Below are 19866 nucleotides of genomic sequence, written 5' to 3'. Positions count from 1 at the left end.
ATTGAACATTTCAACAGAATCGGCCAAAAACTAATAGAAATCCAATAGAATTTTCTAACGACTTCACTAGGTTTTTCTACTAAAAATGTTTTCGTGTGTTCAATTTTCCAAGTTTTTTCCATTTTATTTTTCTGTTCTTTTCATCAAGAGAATTAAACAAAAAAAACAGATAATTTGAGCCAAGGCAGTTCTGCAGAAAAAACCTCAATCGAATAAGTTGTATAGAAAAATCGAATTCTACTGACTTTTTCTATAGAATATTTTCTGTTGAACATTTTTCTTTTATTTTCGTCAAGAGAGACAAACAACAAACTAGATAATTTCGAACCAATGGAATTCGAAAAATCGAATTCTACTGTCTTCTTCTATATAACATTTTCTATTCAACATTTAAAAAGAATCAGCCAAAAACGAATAGAAATCCAATAGAATTTTCTAACGAATTTGCAAGGTTTATCTATTAAATTTCTTCATTCTTTTAAATCTAATAGCCCCTTTGACTGATTTGAATCTCCCAGACAGGCGTTCCTAAACCAATCCCTTCGCTCCAATCAATCCCCTACTACCACCATCTAGTGGAAGCTAGACTCCACCTCGAGAACTCCGCCCCCAGACGCATTCCCCGCGGTTCTAGAACTTCTATGAATTTCCGTCAGACTTCAATCCCTCCACCGAGTTACGTCAGCGCAAGTGCATCGATTATCACGAGTAACGCTTTGGCAGAGCCGTTCAGTTCATCTAGGCGACCCTCAACGAGACAGGTGATTATTCCCGTAAAATCTGTCATTCACAATTGCTCATAAAAATTGCATCATAACGCGTAATCATCATCTTCGAGTAAATTAGTCTCCTCACGTGGAAGTAACCACATTAGCCCCGTTAACTCCTGGAGGTTACCATTGGCATTGGCATTCCCACGTCCTCGCAGCACGTGTCTTCCGCTTCCCAATAATTAAATCATCCTAACATAAAATTACGTTCGCTCCAAACGAATTCATCTCGTCATAACAGTGAGAAAATCGTTTTTCCCCCGAGTCTTTTTCATGGTCCTTCTAAATATATTTGCAATAAAATTCGGGGGAATTATATAACATTGCTGGCCTCGAGCCAGTGCTCCACTGTCTTTATTCCGCGACCACGCGATGAGCTATTTTTTTATATCCAATGTCCCATGATTTTTCGTTTTGCTTGACGTCGAGGGGCATGAATGGGCAGCGCGGAAAGCTGGAATTTGTACGAGAGTTCAACAATTGTGCTGAGTTTTATTCGCTCCTGGGGCTCTCTGGCTTTGCTCATGCGTGTGAGGGTCAAAGTTAGATGAGTAACTGGGCGCGTTCGGTAGCACCTTGGAAAATAGAGGTCACCCAGTGACGATGACAAAATGCAATGATTTTTGACAATAGATTGATGCAAACTTGGCTCAAGTCGACGGGGAAATTTCTGTTTCACTTGAATTTTAGCTTTGAGGATCTGTTGAAAAATTCCGCAGCTTATCCGCGTTTTTTTTCATTGGTGTTTAATGGAAAATATTTTCTCTTTACTACTGTATTGTAAGAAATCCAAATCGACTTCTGGTGATGAGAATTTGGTACTCGAAATTAAGACACGAAAATTAAGGGTCGAAATGAGGGTCATGAGGGTCAGAACAAGGGTCACGAAGATCAGATTAAGGGTCATGAGGATGAGATTGAGGGTCATAAAAGTCAAAATAAGGGTCTTGGGGGACGAAGTAAGGGTCGCGAGGTTTCGATTAAGGGTTACATTAAGGGTCATAAGGATAAGATTAAGGGTCACAATAAAAGTCATAAGGGTCAAATTTATGGTCACAAGGGTCAGATTAAAGGTCACAAGGATCAGATTGTGGGTCATGACGGTCATAATAAGGTTCATAAGGGCCAAATTGAGGGTCACAAAGATTAGATTAACGGTCATAAGGGTTATATTAAGGGTCACAGGGATCAGATTAAAGGTCATGGTCAAATTTAGGGTCACAAGAATCAGATTAAAGGTCATAAGGATTATATTAAGGGACACAAGGATTAGATTAAGGGTCATGAGGGTCATTAGGGTCAGATTAAAGATCATAAGAGTTATATTAAGGGTCGCTGGGATCAGATTAAGGGTCATGAGGGTCACAAGAGTCAGATTAAAGGTCATAAGGGTTATATTAAGGGTCACAGGGATCATGTTAAGGGTCATGAGGGTCACAAGGGTCAGATTAAAGCTCATAAGGGCTATTAAGGATCACAAAGCTCAGATTAAGGGCCGCAAGGGTCAGAATAAGGATCATGCGGGTCATATGGGCACCGGCGAGCGGAGCGAGCAGGGGGCGTAGCCCCCTAGTATGGAAAAAAATTAATAATATCAAGATGTTCAAATTAGTAAGATGTGTTCTATAAAATGAAGCAAAGCTTCAGAATTCTTCAATAAAATCGGCCGAAATCTAGTAGAATTTATAACACAGGTTAATAGGCATCCACTAGACTTTTTCATCAAATTCTATTTTTTTTTCAGATAACTAAGACAACATGGGTGTCCCCGCTGGCGATGTAGAAAAGGGAAAGAAGGTAATTGCTTGGTATTTCACATAAATATTGTGTAACGAATCTCTAATTTCCTTAATTGCATTCTATCGTTTTTGCATTCTTGTCTCTTGTTTCTCCCTCTAAAGTTAGCGTCACTCAATTGTCTTGATTCATTCTCTTCTCCCGATTGCGACATTTGTTTTTTAATTTCGTCACCTCGTTTCTAATTTGATAAACTCTATTTTAATTTAAAGCCGCGTGCTCTTCAATATTTTAAACAGTAGTGAAATCGACTTGGCTTCTAACTGAGTTTTCGAAAAATATCTTCGAATCTAAGGGAGATAGCGAAATTTTTGTGATAACCTTTTTTGTAGCTCTTAATTCGCTCGACAAAAAAGCTGATGACGAAAATTTTGCTATCTGCATCAGATTCAGAGATATTCACTGAAAACTCACCGATAGTCAAAATCGACTTGAACCGTTTTATTGCTTCGCTGTTGAAAAAAAAGAAGCAAAAAAATTTGGGATTTGAAACTGTAAATGGTCATGGAAAAAGACTCAATTTTTCATGTCTCGTACGAAAATTTCCTCGACAACAAAACATTTTTGTGACATTTTCTACTAGAACCACTCGTTTCTGAAATAAATGACCGATTTGGAGTTGATTTATTACGAAAAATGATGATAATATGAGGGTTTGCTTGCCACAGATCTTCGTTCAGAGATGCTCACAGTGTCACACAATCGAAGCTGGTGGCAAACACAAAGTTGGACCCAATCTTCATGGTTTAATCGGTAGGAAAACGGGTTCGGTCCCCGGATTCACCTATTCGGACGGTAACAAGGCTAAAGGTGAGTTATGACCCACTCAATTAAACTGTTAAACTATGCACTGTTGTATAATTCTCGATTAAAGAGAATGTCCAGTAGAAATTAATTGATGAAGTGAATTAGTAAACTTCTATCTTTCTGTACAACTCTTTCTATTGAGACATTTTCTATCGGAATTGCAGAACATAAACTATCTACATTTTTTAAATTTTATCTTAAGGTCCCGGTGTACTATCTTTCGAATGATATCTGGATTTTTTTTATCTTTCGTAATCCAAAATTGTCAATTGAGTGGTACATCATGTAGAAATTCCCAAAAATTATGATAGAATGATAAAAAAAATTGGAAAAATCCAGAACTTTTTCGAAGAGCGTTTTTAATTGACATTCAGAATGAGTTGAAAAAAGTGGAAATTACAAATATCTGATTCGCTGTGGCAAATTATCTATTAGCTGTCATTTTCCATGGGGGATAACAAAACACTAACTCCTCATGGGAAGTGACAGCTAGGTATCTCAATTTTCAAAACAGTGGCATGTAGTCATCTGTCATTTTTATGTGATAAAAGTGTGATTAAAAAATTCTCCAAAATATCACAATTTTTTTCAAAGAGCCTTCTCCGTAATAAATGTCTCTGTGCAGTGTGGGAAAAGATTTACGAAATCAGTCTTCCCCCCGCATGATATTGGGTGACAGGCCGCCATTTGTCACCGTAAATCAGATACATTTTTCAATTTATTGTTATTCAACTTATTCTGAATATAAATTAAAAATGCCCTTTGAAAAAATTCAGAATTTTTTCAACTTTTTTTTGATTATTCATTCATAATTTTTCAAAACTTCTGCATGATGCATAATTGACAATTTCAGATGACGAAAGATGAAAAAAACATCGAGATAACGTTCTTCTGAAAAATCAGATTATTAACATTATATTATTCGAAAAATTAGATCAACATATTTTAAACCTTCATTAATGTAAGGGGCAAATTCTTGTAACATTACAGAAATTTAATATTGATGGGGATCCCTGTGTCCCTCTATATAATGCTGTATAATCAATGTTTAGGAATTATCTGGAACAAGGATACTCTCTTCGAATACTTGGAAAACCCAAAGAAGTACATTCCCGGGACGAAAATGGTGTTCGCTGGACTGAAGAAGCCCCAGGAGCGTGCAGATCTAATTGCGTACATAGAGACAGCGAGCAAGTAAATCATTTAAAACGAGAATTAGATGTTGTGCATCGACGAGCGTGAACTCTTGGCATTTTCATCCGTTATAGATTACATAGTTGAATCAATGATTGCAATACCAATGTCTCAGTCTGACTATCTTGCTGGTGTAAATGTAAAGACAAATGCAAGACGATACTCATGGAAAAACAAATGTAAAGCAATGAAACGCCGGTGCGTTTGAAACTAGTAATGAATTGTTAAAAATAAGTAGGTCAAAATAAATGATAAATCGATAAATTCACTTTAGCTTGCGCGCAATTGAATTGTATCGAAATTGTGAACACTGTATTACTTTGAATCTTGTGGTTCTATATTTATTGTCATTTTAATATTGTTTTTCCGTCAAAATTACGTCAACCTGTACAAATAATTCATCAATAGTTCGGAGACTCAGTGGCAAAATACAAATTCGATGAAGTATTATTGGTGTGTTTTTACTGCATTATCATCTCCCTTTTCTTATACAAAAAAAAATTACAGAAAAATTGAAGGGATTCGATAGAAACAATTCTAGTGAATTTTGCAGTTTGACTGCGCGGTTTTTTGGTGACACGCCAAAATTCCTCGCCTCATATTTCCCTGGTCAAATTTCCCCCCGACATAATTCCTTCATGTCAATATTCCTTGCGCCAATTCTCCTAACTTAATAATTCCTGCCGATAAAATTCCCCGTATGGCGTATTTATGCGGTTTTTCTGAAATTATATATTTGGTTTGTGAAAATCTTTGTTCAAGTTTGGCATTTTGAGACGTAATGAACTCGGCGACGTGTGATTGGTAACTGATGGATCGTGGGATTGATATTTCCGTGTCCCCACTATACCTGTTCTGTATTTATTTTTATAATATGACACACCTGTTGAGTGCTTATTGTGATTCTAATGCCCAATCCATCTACTGTACAAGGCCTTTTTCAATTGATTTTTGTTTATTTTCGTTTTGTCATTGAGATCCTTTGTTCGAGGTAGTTCTGTTGCGGGGGGATTTTCTCGCGGGGAATTTTGACTGGGGAATTTTGGTATGTAACCATTGAAATGTTCAATAGAAAATATTCTAGAGAAAATAGTATATTTCGTAACGAGTGCAAAAACATTTTTTCACGAGTTACGAACAATATTTTTCATCACAATGTGGCGGAAATTGGACTTTTAGGCACGCGGAGCGTGCCGAAAAGTTCACTTTTCGTCACAGCGTGATGAAAAGTTGATAGAATTCGATTTTCTCTGTACGACTTACTCTAGTGAAATATATTCTATTGAATTTACTCGGCAAGGACAGTTTTCTAATTTTTCTTCATTCTATTTTTCTTTCCTTTTCATGACGAAAACCAAATAAAAAACAAAAATTCGGGCCGAGGAAAGTCTATAGAAAATATCTCAGAATAAGTTTTATAGAAAAATCGAATTCTATTGATTTTTTCTAAAGAACATTTTCTATTGAATATTTCCATTGAGAAAACTGCGCAGAAAATCTGGGAAATTACTTTGAAATTAAGTTTTTCAATTTTTTCAATCGATTTTATTAACAAATTAAGACAGCACTTCTCTTAAAAATTGAAGGCGATGCGTTCAAATCTGATTTACATGGCAGGTTTTCCCCATTTATCAAAGTATTAATAGTGGGATTTTTCTATTTATGGGTAAAAAATTGTGAAAAGTCAAATTTTCCACTATTATTAATAATATCTTCATCTCGGAAACACGTGAGTTTGAGAAGTTGAAATGTCAGTACATGTTTATTGGGAATTCCTCCGGCAGTAGAGGGAATTTTTCACATATTTGCGAAAACCATTTGTCATCCAGACATTTATCAGAAGAAAACATCGAATGTTTTCGTTTCATCACTTCGTTCCTAGTTATGAAAAATTCCCATGAGCTCCATGTTGTGCTCAACTCGTCGCCGGTGGTATCCATCCACCAAATACTCGCTCCAGTTCCTTCGCTACAGCTAGACACAATCGGTCTTGATGTGGAGCAGCAAACACCTTAAAGCAATTAATTACGAAATATCCCAGATTAGTTATCATTAAAATGAATGACTAATTATACATTAAAAAAAAAACTATCATTATATTTTACTGAAAATAATAATTATTATTTCAAATAATTGATTTTCCAGTTTTATAATTATTACATTTTTTAATAAAAAAAATAATTATTACATTTTATTATTATTATCATTATTATTGTTATTATTACAGGATATTAACGGTCTAATTTAGACATATTTAACTGATTGACAATTAGTTATCAACATCATTTGAAAGGCCTAAAAATCTATTTTATATATTTTTCGAATTTTATTGCGTACAATAAGTAATCCCTTATATTCTTATGTGTTAACGATAATTAGTTATCATCAGTTGAATATGTCAGATAGCAATAGGACGATTGAAAAAATTTCGAGTGTTACCTGGAATCCTACAGGCAGACCCTGAGCATTCAGCCCCATGGGCACCTGAGTCGATGGAAAACCAAGAACATTGCATAGCAGAGAATAACTTCCCCCTGTTGATTGTAGAAAAGTTTGACCGACAAGTGGGGCTGTACTCACGAATGATGGATATAAAAATACTCCATTATCCCCAAGGTGTTTCTAAGAGGATAAATATTGCAAATTAGTATTCACAGTACCGCGTGAGTAATTCCTCACAAATTGTATTTATTTTTTAATATTTTTTACATGATTTTATCAGCATTTGAAAGGCCTAAAAATCTATTTTATATATTTTTTCCAAATTAATTGCGTGCAATAAGTAATTTATTTATATTTCTGTGTTTCCGACGATATTTTCGGCGTCAGACTTTTTTTAGGATTTTTAAATATTGAGAAAGTCAGATAAAGCAAATTGATTAGTCTCAATAGATTTTTTTTTAATGTTGGGGCGAGTTATATTCACCAAGAGTGTGATTTTCAATTCCTCCGCTTTTCTGATGTACTTAGGCACGTCTGATGGAGCTATAAGTCCATTCACGTCCTGGAACATGCCCATCATGATCGCATGTCTGCTGTATTGGGACAGTCCTACTAACGACTTGATGAATTCTAGGGTTGAATTCACACGCTCCTAGATGAATGAAATTCAAATTTCAAACATGTAATTTATCTATTGAATTTCGTATTATGAGTCACATTTCACTTTAGTACACACGGCGTCCTAAATCGGATTTGACGTATCGTGAGGAGACTAATTTCAGTAGCGAAGTGGTAAAACGGTATAACTCAATTTTGACTATTTTCCCGTTTTCAATGAATATCTCGGAATGTAAGGGAGATGGAAAAATTTTTGTTATAACCTTTTTTGTAGAGCCGATTGAGGGCTACAACAAAGTTTATTACGAAAATTTCGCTATTTCTCTTGGATTCGGAAATATTCTTCAGAAACTCGACTGAGATAAGTCGAATTAAACCGTTTTACCACTTCGCTACTGATTTCATTAGAGTTTTCGCCTCCAAATATTTTTCCCGAGCTACCCTCACGATATGTCAGATCAATTTTGTGAAACGGCTCACGACGGATGGAATAAATCGGACTACCTGTTTATTATTGGGGTGTATCAGAATAGTTGGTTTATCCTCCAGGTCTAGAAAACATGCAACTCCTATCGGAAAGAAGTCAGATATCCCCCCGATGTCAGGCTGAAACTCATTGAGAAAATTCGACGTTAATTTCTCGTGAATGCACCTGAAAAATGTGAGCACTTTGAATATGAATTTCTCTTTTCGTGTTGATTGTCATTGAGAGCGTCGATTTTGTTCTGCGCATTTCTCTGTATAATAATTTTGTAAATTAAGACAACGCAAAAATTTTCAGGGTTCATATGCGGTCTTTTCTCTGATTGTTTTCTCTATAATACGAACACGCGAAAAAGTTTCATAGAAAAACCTAGCGAATTCGCTGGGCAATTTTACATTTCTATTGAAATATTCTATAGAAAAGGCAATAGAATTCAATTTTTCTATGCAACTTATTCTATTAAGTTATTTTCTCATCTCAAATTTTCCAAGTTTTTTGTTTGATTTTCTTGACGAAAAAGAAAGAAAGGTACAATGAAAAAAACCTAGAAAATTTCAGCCAAGAAAATTCTATAGAAAATATCTCAATAGAATAAATTGTATAGAAGAATTGAATTATATTGACTTTTTCTGTTGAACTTTTCAACAGAATTAGGCAGAAACTAATATAAAGTTCAACAGAAATTCAAGCAAGCATGTTAATTTACTTCTTAAACATTATCCGGACACGGACATGATCCCTTTGATTCACTTGTTAAGTTTGTACGAGTTACTATTATTAAGTACTATTATTGGTTAAACAAGTTGAACTACAATTAATTTTAATTCCGTACTATTGTACTAAATAAATAAAAAATAAATAATCAGAATTGTCTAACAAATTCGCTAGGTTTTTCCATTCAATTTTTCGCGCGTGCGAGATTACGGGCGAGCGAGCGAAGCGAGCGGCGTGTGGGGGGGAAGCCCCTAAATTAGTGAGCGAAGCGAGCAAGGAACAAAGCCTTTTCTTTCAATAAATACATCCATAACAAAAAAAATCGACGGGAACAGAAGATGAGAACAAGTTTTTATGAACAGAATCTCAATAAAATAAACTGTAGAAATATCGGAAATCCATTCCACCAACTTGTTCTGAGATTTTATGCTATCGACGGAAAAATTGTAAAGCAGTAGAAATTCTTAAGAGCCGCGTTCGAATTTTTCTGTTAAATTTTTTCGTGCATGGGATGCCGTGAGTTTAAATCCATAATTAGTAATTCACTCACCTTACTGACTCTTGCGCCGAGCTTTTCAAAATGTTTAGCAGCTCGATGAATTGCGCCTTTGATATCTCCGTTAGGAGGCGTAAATCCAAAACTAGGATCAGCATCATCTATACAGAATACATCGAGTTTGGAAAGCTCGACTGGGTCATCTAGACGTAGATTCTCCTTGCAGTCCGCGGACATGACTTTGAAAGCCAAAATCAAGTCCTCGGTGTATCTTGCCATTGGGCCGATGACCAAGTATTTTTGAAACTTGGCATTGTTGACAAGAGGATAATGTCCCTTGAGTGGTACTAGTCCTGTCAAGAATGAAGTCACGTATGAAAAAATTTAATAGACAAACCTAGCGTTTTCTGCAAGAAATTCTATTGCATTTCTATTGGAACTGGATAAGAATTCTATTGGAATTCTATTGAAAGATTTTATTTGGTTTTTGCGCCAATTCTATTGACCCTAGTCTGGGCATCATACGCGACCCTGCGACTTGGTCACCTCCGCGCGGACGCGCCGCCGTGTTATTTAGACTTCAGCGTTGCCGAATTCACTCTATACTACCCGGGCGCCTATAGCGAGTTTTCGGCAACGGCGCGTAACGGGCAATTTCATTTCAAGGAGATTCCGCAATGAAGCGCAACGCAGGGTTAACGCCACGCGTGCAATTCGTTGAATCAATCATTTAACTGTTTTTCGATTATGTTGACGATTCCACGCGCTGCGTCAAACCTGCGTTGCGGTCATTATAGAATCTCTTTAACATGGGAAAAAGATAATTTATTTGTTGGAAATAATTTGTTTTAAGAATAACGACGTGCTGCGAAAAATATCTCTTACCAAAATGACACGGTAAACTTGCATAATCTCCTATAGAAATGGCGCAAAAAACAAATAGAATTTTTTAATAGACTTTTAATGAAACTCCAAGAAAATTCTTACAGAACTCCAATAGAAATGCAATAGAATTTCTCAAAGAAAGCCAAGGTTTCTCTATTAAATATTTTCATTCATGGTAAGAAATTAATTTTCAGAGAACGTCGCGAGCATGTCAATGTTTTGAAGTATGCAAGGACTTTTATTTTACGAGATGGTGGAATTACCAGGTGTAGGTTTGTGTCCAAAGATCCCATTGAAGAGACCGGGAACTCGAATGGACCCCGCAGTATCGGAAGCAACACCTATGAGTGAAGCGCCAGCTCCTAAGAGTGCGCCCTGTAAGCACATTTCTATACAATCAAATTGCGAAATGTTTCCAATAAATATTTTGAAAAAACTAAAATTAAAAATTAATGCAACTGAAGTTCAATTTGAAGGTCAATCGTTGAGCAAAAACAGAATATCCTCTCTATCTTATAAAAATCCAAATCGACTTCTGACGATAAAAAATAAGATGAAAAATCAAGACTCGAAACCGAGAGTTACAAGTCAGGATTAGATTCAGGAATAAGGTCAGAATGAGGGTCACAATATGGGTCACGATAAAGGTGAGAAGTCGGGTTCGGATAAGGGTAAGATAAGAATGAGAATCAAAATAAGGGTCATATGGGGTCATGTGGGGATAATATAGGAATCAAATCTGTAGCCAAGTGGTAAACTAGGATAATTGCAAAAATGGAACTTTTTCAGGAGTTCACAAATTTGACTACGTTTAAGAGAACTTTCGATTCAACCAATAGAATTTTTTTCAAAAAAATTGCACTTATCCTAGTTTACCACTTCGCTACAGAAATGGGGGTCATATGAAAGCCCTGTGAGGTTCATGTACAATGACGGTCACATGACCGTCATATGACGGGTCATGTGACGCATTTGCATCTCTAACGATAGTGATAAATGAGAATTCATTCGAGTTCTGTGAACCGCAAGCATTCTGAGATTTAAACCACTGAAAATAATTTACTTCTCTCAGGAAAGGGAGAAAGAATTAGATATGGAAGTAACGTGTTAAAAGGAACTATCTGAGTTGTTAGTTAAAATTTCAAAGTTTAAAATATCTATATCAGCATGTAATAAATAATATAAGGAGAGGTGGAGAAAGAAGGGCTGGTGGAGATGTAAAACAAGGGAAGAACTCTTGTAACATCAAGGAAAATAAATTGAATTGAATTGAATAATTTACTTCTCTCAAGTAAATATGGTCTACATATTAGAAAATTTTCCTCTCAGTGTAGGGTTTTCAAGGTGTTGACTGGAGCCTTTTTCTAAAAATAAATCAATCCGCCCTAATGGGTCGCATCATAACAACCGTGGGGGTTTAACGAGCGAAGCGAGCAGGGAGCGAAACCCCCTAGTTACGTATAATATTTCTGCTGCTTTCAATGGAATTTTCACTGTTTATTAGTTTACGGCCTCAAGTCATAAATCATGTCTTTTTACCTCGCCTCCGGAAGAACCACCGGCGGATCGTCTGCCATCATATGGATTGACTGTAGTGCCATACACGCAATTGGTCGATTCGAAAGTACTACATAATTCTGGAGTATTAGTAACACACAGTGGGATTGCGCCAGCTCTCTTCATAATTGCTACAGCGAGACAGTCTTCGTTTGCTTTGATTCCTCGTCGCATCGTGGTGCACCCGGTGTAACTGAGACCTTATCATGGGCGGAAAAAAATTCAGTGGGGAAGAGGCAAAGCAATATAAATCAATTTTTTAAAAATCAATGGATGTGAATTTCTCTATATAATTTATTCTGTTGGGATTTTTCCTATGAGAAAATGGGGTTTTCTTGGATATGAATTTTCCGAGGGCCTAGTCACTCCTCAATCTGGTGGCTCAGTGATTTCCAGAATGGGATGATTTCCTGTGATTTCTTGAATGATTTTTATGATTTCTCAATGAGAATTGGAAATTATGATTTCTTTTGATTTTTCGTGATTTCGATTATTTTTACTATTTTCGTACGTTGTACCTTTGACTGCACAACTTTCTTTAACTGTGATAGGCACACCATACAACGGCCTATTCACAGCAATCTCCTCAACGGTGACTTCTCCATTCCCGAGCATTTTGTCACAATGTTGTGCTTCTCTGATGGCATCTTCATATCGCTCATCAACAACCGCATTGAGGAGCGGATTTACTCGTTTTATTCTCTCGATATAGGCAGTGACTACAGCCTCACTCGAAACCTGTTGGATTTTTTGAGTGAAAATAATGCGTTGCAAAAATTAATATTATATGTACGTCTCTTTCTGTGATTTTACTTTCGATATGAAGAACATTTTTCTGTACTGCTTCTCACGATTTTTCGTCTGGGAATTGGTATTACATACTTCCCAAACTCGAAAACTTGAAAATCACTACAGAAGAATATTGTTCCTGGGCTGTTGCGATGGGGTTTTTTTACTCGTGTGGTTGGCCACTCCTCGCCTACGGCTCGGACGCCAACGCCACACGAGTAAAAAACCCCATCGCAACAGGCCGGAAAAATACTATTTATGGATGGAAATTCTGAGAAGTTTGAGGCATGATGTTTATGCTCTTTTTTTTAGTCTAAACAAAGTTGGATGAGTGGGACCTATCGAGTGTGAGTCACCAGGGGTCCAGGGTGTTGTATCCCTTTGTCATTTAGTTAGTTCCTCTAAGGAATTGGTACAGACGGATGTGTCTTCCGAGCGTATAAAATAAAAGAAAGTTTTTCACTTATTTGCCAAATTTAATTATTCAAATACCCCGTTTCCAATAAAACCTACCCAGATATAAATTCGAAAAATCATCTGAATTTCCATAATTCGATTGCATTACCTGACGAAGGCGTATCCTCTTGGCCAATTCGCTGGCGCTCAGCTGGAGGAGAGGATTGTCCGTTGGTGGTATTTTTGGGGGCTGTTTGCGATTCAGAATCCAGAACAGTGGTTGCGATATCGTTAGCAACATAGAGACCATCCATGATGCGGTCCGCATCAACATCAATTGCATCCTTCACAGATTATTTTTTTTCATTTGCAGAAACATGTGATTGCCCCCGTGGAAAAATACATTAAAAAATCGTATGATATAGGCCAATTTAATGTATTCTTCGATTATATATAAGATTACTATAAAATATATGTGAAGCATATATAAAAAAATAAAAAATAAAAATAAATAATAAATGAATAAATATATAAATATAAAAATAAGTTGAAATATGTAAATTTTTCTATTGAAAAAATTACATTATTACATTGTATTGATCCGATAAAATTTTTCATCTCCGATTTTTATTATTCGCAATTTTTTTTATGTGTTCTATTAACATGTGAGGATAGAAATTGAATTGATGGATATTCTTTCATTATTTCAAAAAATATATCAATTTTAAAGCTTTCCGGAGACATTAAAAAATCGAAATTTTTATTTTCTTGCTGATCACGTATCTCTGTTTTCTTTCACTTTCTTCCATTGAATTTAGATGATAGAAAGGGAGCACATTGATATTTTTTCATCTAACAAAATCAGTTTTGAAATTTTTCAGAAAAATAAAAAAGCGCTTTCTTTTAAGCGTTAAAAAAATAAAAATAAAAATAAAAATTTTCTTGCTGATCATCTCTCCCTGCCTTTTTCTCATTTCCTCTCAATGAAATCAGATCATGAAAACGAAATTTTTCGTTTTCATGATCTGATTTTATTGAGAGGAATTATTATATTATACTGATATTATTGAACATAAATATCTCTTCATTTGAAAATGAGAAAAACTGTTTTCACAATTTGAATACTACAATGGGAATAGAATCTAACAAATTTAATTTAATCTAACCGCGAAGAAAAATTGGAAAGAAATAAAATAAAATAAAATATGTAAAATATATAAAATAAATAAATTAATATAATATAATATAATCTAACGACGGGCGTGAAGCGTCCGTTGGCTAGTATTTTAATTCAATATGTAAATATGTAAGTTTTTCTATTGAATTTGTTCATACGTGTCCTACCCTAATCGGAAGCGAGTAGAGCGAGAGACTGACCTTGAATTTTTTTCTCTGTATTAATAATAAAGCTTCATGAATCTCACTCGCAATAAAATTATCTTAATTGTGATCTGGGTCATATCATGTCTGCTGAAGGTCAAATTCACGTGACAGAATAACTTATTCGTAAAGAATAACGATGGCAACTCCAATCAAATGCAATTTATATCAGTGGTTGGAGGAATCAACTGATGAAAAGTCAGAGTTCAGGTGTGATCGCGAAAATTATTGCTCGATTATTTAAAAAATTCCGACATGAACAATTACGACTGACGCATTCGCTATCAAATTCTGTTACAATACAATTACGATGCCGCCGATTCTAAAAACGTGCGATGAAAAATATTTTGCAGAAAAGAAATCAATAAAATGGTATTTTATTTTTCTATGTAATTTATTTCATCACGATATTTCCTATAAAAATTTCTTGGCCTAACGTTTCCAAATTTTTATGTTTCATAAAAGAAAGGAGTAGAAAAATTCGAGGGATTTTCTCTTAAAATTCCATTAATTTTCTCTCCACAAAATAGTTTCTCTAAAAATAGTTTTTCTATTGAACATTTCTGCTACAAAAAAATGGATCGACGTCATCGATGAAAAACTAGTAGAATTCGCATTAGAAGACCAACAGGAAATCGTTAGACTTTTCTAGCAAATACTTTTTCGGTTTTTTTCTCCTTTTGTAACATCGATAGTAAATATCGGAATTCATCAAAATTTAATACTATTCGCACAATTCAATTCTCTAAAAATGATGATGCGGTGGTAATGAGCGCTATCAATGTTTTGACTGGAGCATATACCGATTACGTAAATGACTTGTGAGATTATTGCCTTTCTTGCAATTGTGCTCTCGCTCGTGCGGACAATTAATCACGAATGAAAAAATTTCGTACGTGGACTACCCGCAACAAAATTAAATTTCGTTTCTCATACATTACACCGAGAGAAATATTCAATAAAAATTACGTATTTTTTCCGTAATTCCGGAGCGAAATGTGGTTGTAGGAAATTTTACGGAACTGTCAGGGAATTTTTTCGGAGCGGTCCGTAATTTTTATCCGAATCTCCTGTGAAAAAACACGCGGAGCAGCTGCGGTTTTTTTTTTAACAAAATCAGGAAAAAACTACTGAAGAGTTTCCACACTTTTTTAAATTACTAAATGACAACACTAGTCTGTTTATTATTATTTTTAAAGAAATTCCATTCAGTGTTGTAATTCCCGATTTTATTTAGTCATTGTACGCGGGCGAAAAAATTTAATAGAAAAATCTATCGAATTCTTTCGAAAATTTTATTGAATTTCTATTGAATTGTTCTATTATTTTGGCCGATTCTATTGAAATGTTCGATAGAAAATATTCAGTAGAAAAAGTCAATAGAATTCAATTTTTCTGTATAACTTATTCTATTGAGATATTTTCTATAGAATTTCCTCGGCTCAAATTTTCTGTCTTTTCGTTTGATTCTCTTGATGAGAAGAAAAGAAAAATAGAGTGAAAAAAACTTAGAAAATTTGAGTCGAGCAAATTCTATAAAAAATATATGAAAAGAATAAGTTATATAGAAAAATCGAATTCTGTTGACTTTTTCAATTGAATGTTTTCTATTGAACATATCAATAGAATCAGCCAAAACTAATAGAAAGTTTAATAGAAATTCAATAGAATTTCCTAACGAATTCGATAGGTTTTTCTATTAAATTTTTTCGTGCGTGTAATCCATTAATTGGGACCGTGAATTGAAGAAAATAAATTTTTAACAATGTTGAATATAAATATAATGAGGTTGAATGTAATGAACAACTTACTTGAGAATATCTTATGAACGAATTTAAAAAATCCGGAAAAAACGAAATCCGTAAAAGCAGATCGTCGACACGAAATTAAATTGGAGTCACTTTTATCGGTAGATGTGCACGCTCGAAGCACAACGGCTACTCACATACTGTCCTAAAACGTTTCGGGGGGAGAAGTGACTTATACTGTATCAGCGATCAGCAAGAAAATGACGCCAATTATTAATATTTCATTACCGTACCAATGGTTAATGAAAAAAAAATGAGTTGTGATTTTTTTCCGTAGGAATAACAATACCACATGTATTTTTCATTGCGATGCTAACGAGAAATGAAAATACAAAATGGAACGAGTGATTTTTCAATCAATAATGGTACAGAATTGATTGTCATCAGTATATCAACGGAAAATGAAGAACAGAAAATCCGGATTTCTTTCGTCATGAATAATGGAACCAAATTAATTTTCCTTGAGAAGAAAAAACCGCGTGCTTTGCACGTAATAGTGCGGTATAACAGTTAGTTTGACGTCGCATTTCTACCGTGAATTATTACAGATAGAATTATATTATTTCATATATGAAAAATTCAATGGAAAATCTAGCGAATTAGCTTGAAAATTCTATTGAATTTCTACTGAACTGTTCTACTAATTTTTGGCCGATTCTATTGAAATTTTCAATAGAAGATATTCAGTAGAAAAAGTCAATAGAATTCAATTTTTTTATATAACTTATTCTATGGAGATATTTTCTATAGAATTTCGTCGGCTCTAATTTTTCAAGTTTTTTCGTTTGATTTTCTTCATGAGAAGAAAAGAAAAATAGAATGAAAAAAATTTAGAAAATTTGAGTAGAGCAAATTCTATAGAAAATATATGAAAAGAATAAGTTATACAGAAAAATCGAATTCTGTTGACTTTTTCTATTGAACATGTCAATAGAATCAGCCAAAAACTGATAGAAAGTTTAACAGAAATTCAATAGAATTTTCTAACGAATTCGATAGGTTTTTTCACTAAATTTTTTCGTGCGTGATTTTCTTGATGAAAATGAAAGAAAAATAGAACGAAACAAACTTGGAAAATTTGAGCCGCAGAATTTCTATAGAAAATATCCCAATAGAATAAATTGTAATTTTTCTATAGAATATTTTCATTTGAACATTTCACTAGAATCGGCCAAAAACTAGCAGAAAATTCAATAGAATTCCCTATCGAATTCGCAAGGATCTTCATTAATCTTTTCGTTCATGTAAATTCTCCGAGTCTTGTCCGCTAAAATGTTCCGATGAGGAACGAAAAAAAAAACGAGAAAAAATTTACAAAATCATGCCGAAGAGTGTCTGCTAAATCAGTGGAATCTTATCAGTTCGAGGAGTTTTCCCGAGGTATCGGGATTACCTCTCCCCTCCCTATCCCTCTCGATCAAAACAAAACCGAGTCCTTTCCCAGTACCGAACGATCCCTTCAATCGCACCGTTCATTCTCCCAAGTATTGTCAAACCCAATGAATCACCACTTGGCACTGGAAAATGGCATCCGCCCCGATAGAGTTCCAACAAAAATTAACACTGCGCCACATAGCAACAGTGAAGACCATCCAAATGTTGTGGAGAACATCAGCCGCCAGAGAAGCCGTGAAGAAACATTTAAACAGTAGAATAAGCAGATGGAAATTGCCGAAGAAATCCCAGCAGAAGCTGCTGCGTTCGGTGACTACTCAACTGGGGTATTTTCTCGCGAAATTGGACATTCCAGGGGTAACGAAGAATGATCTGAGTGTTTTCCTCGTGGAGATGGTGGAGAAGGCTGTCCAGTGGCTGCTGAAGACAGTAGAAGACATGATTACCCACAGCGACAAGAATTGCTCCAGGAAAATGGAATTTTTCGTCGATAATTTCTCATGGGATGACGTGGGATGCGTTGACGGACGGGCGATTCTCAAATCGTACGTCAGTGATAAAGACACCATTGACTTCAACACCTGGAGCCAGTTGTGCTTCTACTGCATCGAAGAGGACATCGAGAGGTTCTCCAGGACGATGGATTGGGACAAGTGTCGTAAATTCACAAAATCGTATTTTCCAATCTTCTGGTACCAGAAGATTTACGGAAAATTTCCGACGAAGAAGATGTTCATCTCGAACGAATTTTCGGTCTTCGAGAACGAGCGGAAACGGGGGGTTTACAATAGAGGGACTATCATCCAGAATTTGATCAGTGAGAGTGTCTTCCAGGGCAACATTTCGGGGGTGAAATATTTTCGAAGTGTTTTTGGAGATGACGAGAAGTTCCAGAGGCTCTTCTCCGAGGGGGGAGTGTTCTTCACGTCGTATCCAGCGATGATGGTTTATTTGCTGGGGGAGGTCAAGGACGAGGCGCTCCTCCAGTCGTTTTGTGCCTCTGGGGACGAGTTCGCGTATCTGCTGCACTGGCCCTGGATCCTCTTCGTCGATACTTGGATCAGCAAGATTGAAAATATGAGTGATGGCCACTTTCGACTGTTGTTTGAGGGGATTTACGGTGGCATTCGGTCGGAGAGGGAGAAGGCAGGGACTGTGGAGTTCGGGAGGAGGAGGAATAGGGGGTTCTACTGCACGAGGTTCTACGAGCCTTTCAGGAAATTCTGGGGGGCTTTCTGTCAGAAGTTTGGAGGAGGCGGCACGCTGGCTAGGGAGGTCTTCTTGGACTCATTCCAAACGGAGGATTTTCGGTTCTGCCGAATTATTCTGGAGGACCTGGGGAGGGAGGAGAGGAGATTCTTCTTGGATGCGTTGGGGGATTCTAACAAGCGGTTCCCACTGTGGCGTCCGCTTAAGGATTTTCGAGAGGAATTCGTGAGGGAGGTACTCATTGGCGATGAGGAACGAAGTTTCTTCGAGAAAATTTTTCCGTTGTGAAATTGGGGGTTTTGAGTTACTATTGCACGAATGCTGAGGTTTATTAAGGATTAAAAGTTTGAGATTTATTGCAATCAATTGCGGAATTTTTGTGTATATAAATGTGTAAATTGTTCGGTTTTTTGATTAAATATTATCATTGAAAATGAATGTGAAAAGGAGACGTCTTGAGTGAATTTGAAAATGTTGTCTTCCTTCCCCTTTCAGTCATATTGAGCAAGATTGGAAATATGAGTGTTTTTCGATTGTTGTTTGAGGGGATTTACGGTATTATTATTTAAAATTGAGGAGATTTAAATATAATTGTTCAAAATTAACGAAGAAAAAAAAGGTCTTGAATGAATTTGAATTCCCGCCATTTTCTCCTATCTTCCGACTCTTCCTTTCCCTTCCACTTCCGTTTCTTCGTGAGACCAGTGGCGAATATCGTAATGCTAGCTGAAGAATCTTGAATAAATCGTCCAAAATTAATAGAATTTTCAATAGAAGTCTAACAGAAATTCAGTAGAATTATCTAATTTGCTAGAGTTTTCTATGGAATTTTAAAATTGGAAGACTGAATTATATTCAAATTTGGTTAAATATCCTTAAGAAGAAACGGCATTCCCTCAATTAACCGGCGATTTTTCGAACGATCATTTGACAGTCAAATAACTGACTGAGGCTGTTATTCAAATTAAAACGAAGTTCTCGGCTGTTTATTTTCAATTGTTGGAAGTGGAGTTGGAATTGTTGAGCGTCCGAAATATCGTGCAATTTGTAGAGTAAATTCTTGTGATTATTTTTCCCAATCGAATTTCGACCAATCAGAGCGCAGTATTTGAAACTACCCGACAG

At 35.7% G+C, this 19866-nt stretch overlaps 2 protein-coding genes across 2 annotated transcripts; one reads left to right on the top strand and one right to left on the bottom strand.

The window, feature by feature from the left end:
- Window positions 1–639: 639 nt before the first annotated feature.
- LOC107038137 (cytochrome c) lies at window positions 640–5018 on the top strand. The gene is made up of 4 exons (XM_015257047.2): window positions 640–761; window positions 2515–2567; window positions 3236–3377; window positions 4427–5018. Exons 2-4 carry the CDS (start codon window positions 2529–2531, stop codon window positions 4570–4572), a joined length of 327 nt encoding a protein of 108 aa, XP_015112533.1. The 5' UTR covers window positions 640–761; window positions 2515–2528; the 3' UTR covers window positions 4573–5018.
- A 986-nt stretch (window positions 5019–6004) lies between these two features.
- On the bottom strand, window positions 6005–16264 carry LOC107038052 (fatty-acid amide hydrolase 2). The gene is made up of 10 exons (XM_015256924.2): window positions 16141–16264; window positions 13119–13293; window positions 12283–12502; window positions 11747–11964; window positions 10471–10582; window positions 9377–9675; window positions 8133–8234; window positions 7495–7662; window positions 7008–7190; window positions 6005–6579 (listed from the first exon to the last, which is right to left on the bottom strand). Exons 2-10 carry the CDS (start codon window positions 13290–13292, stop codon window positions 6484–6486), a joined length of 1572 nt encoding a protein of 523 aa, XP_015112410.1. The 5' UTR covers window position 13293; window positions 16141–16264; the 3' UTR covers window positions 6005–6483.
- Window positions 16265–19866: the final 3602 nt, after the last annotated feature.

This window comes from Diachasma alloeum, unplaced genomic scaffold, assembly GCF_001412515.2.
Source record: "Diachasma alloeum isolate Michigan unplaced genomic scaffold, Dall2.0 Dall_scaffold_00277, whole genome shotgun sequence".
Taxonomy (NCBI): Eukaryota; Metazoa; Arthropoda; class Insecta; order Hymenoptera; family Braconidae; genus Diachasma; species Diachasma alloeum.
This window is presented reverse-complemented; position numbering and strand designations above follow the sequence as displayed.

What these genes read in the sequence shown, in the direction of transcription:
- LOC107038052 (XM_015256924.2), bottom strand. Translation starts at nt 13,292, where the DNA reads ATGCAATTGATGTTGATGCGGACCGCATCATGGATGGTCTCTATGTTG. An exon ending in GTGGTTCTTCCGGAGGCGAG is followed by an intron (nt 10,583 to 11,746) that starts GTAAAAAGACAT and finishes ATGTGCTTACAG; the next exon opens with GGCGCACTCTTAGGAGCTGG. An exon ending in TCGGCGCAAGAGTCAGTAAG is followed by an intron (nt 8,235 to 9,376) that starts GTGAGTGAATTA and finishes AATGAGTTTCAG; the next exon opens with CCTGACATCGGGGGGATATC.
- LOC107038137 (XM_015257047.2), top strand. Translation starts at nt 2,529, where the DNA reads ATGGGTGTCCCCGCTGGCGATGTAGAAAAGGGAAAGAAG. An exon ending in ATGTAGAAAAGGGAAAGAAG is followed by an intron (nt 2,568 to 3,235) that starts GTAATTGCTTGG and finishes TGCTTGCCACAG; the next exon opens with ATCTTCGTTCAGAGATGCTC. An exon ending in GGACGGTAACAAGGCTAAAG is followed by an intron (nt 3,378 to 4,426) that starts GTGAGTTATGAC and finishes ATCAATGTTTAG; the next exon opens with GAATTATCTGGAACAAGGAT.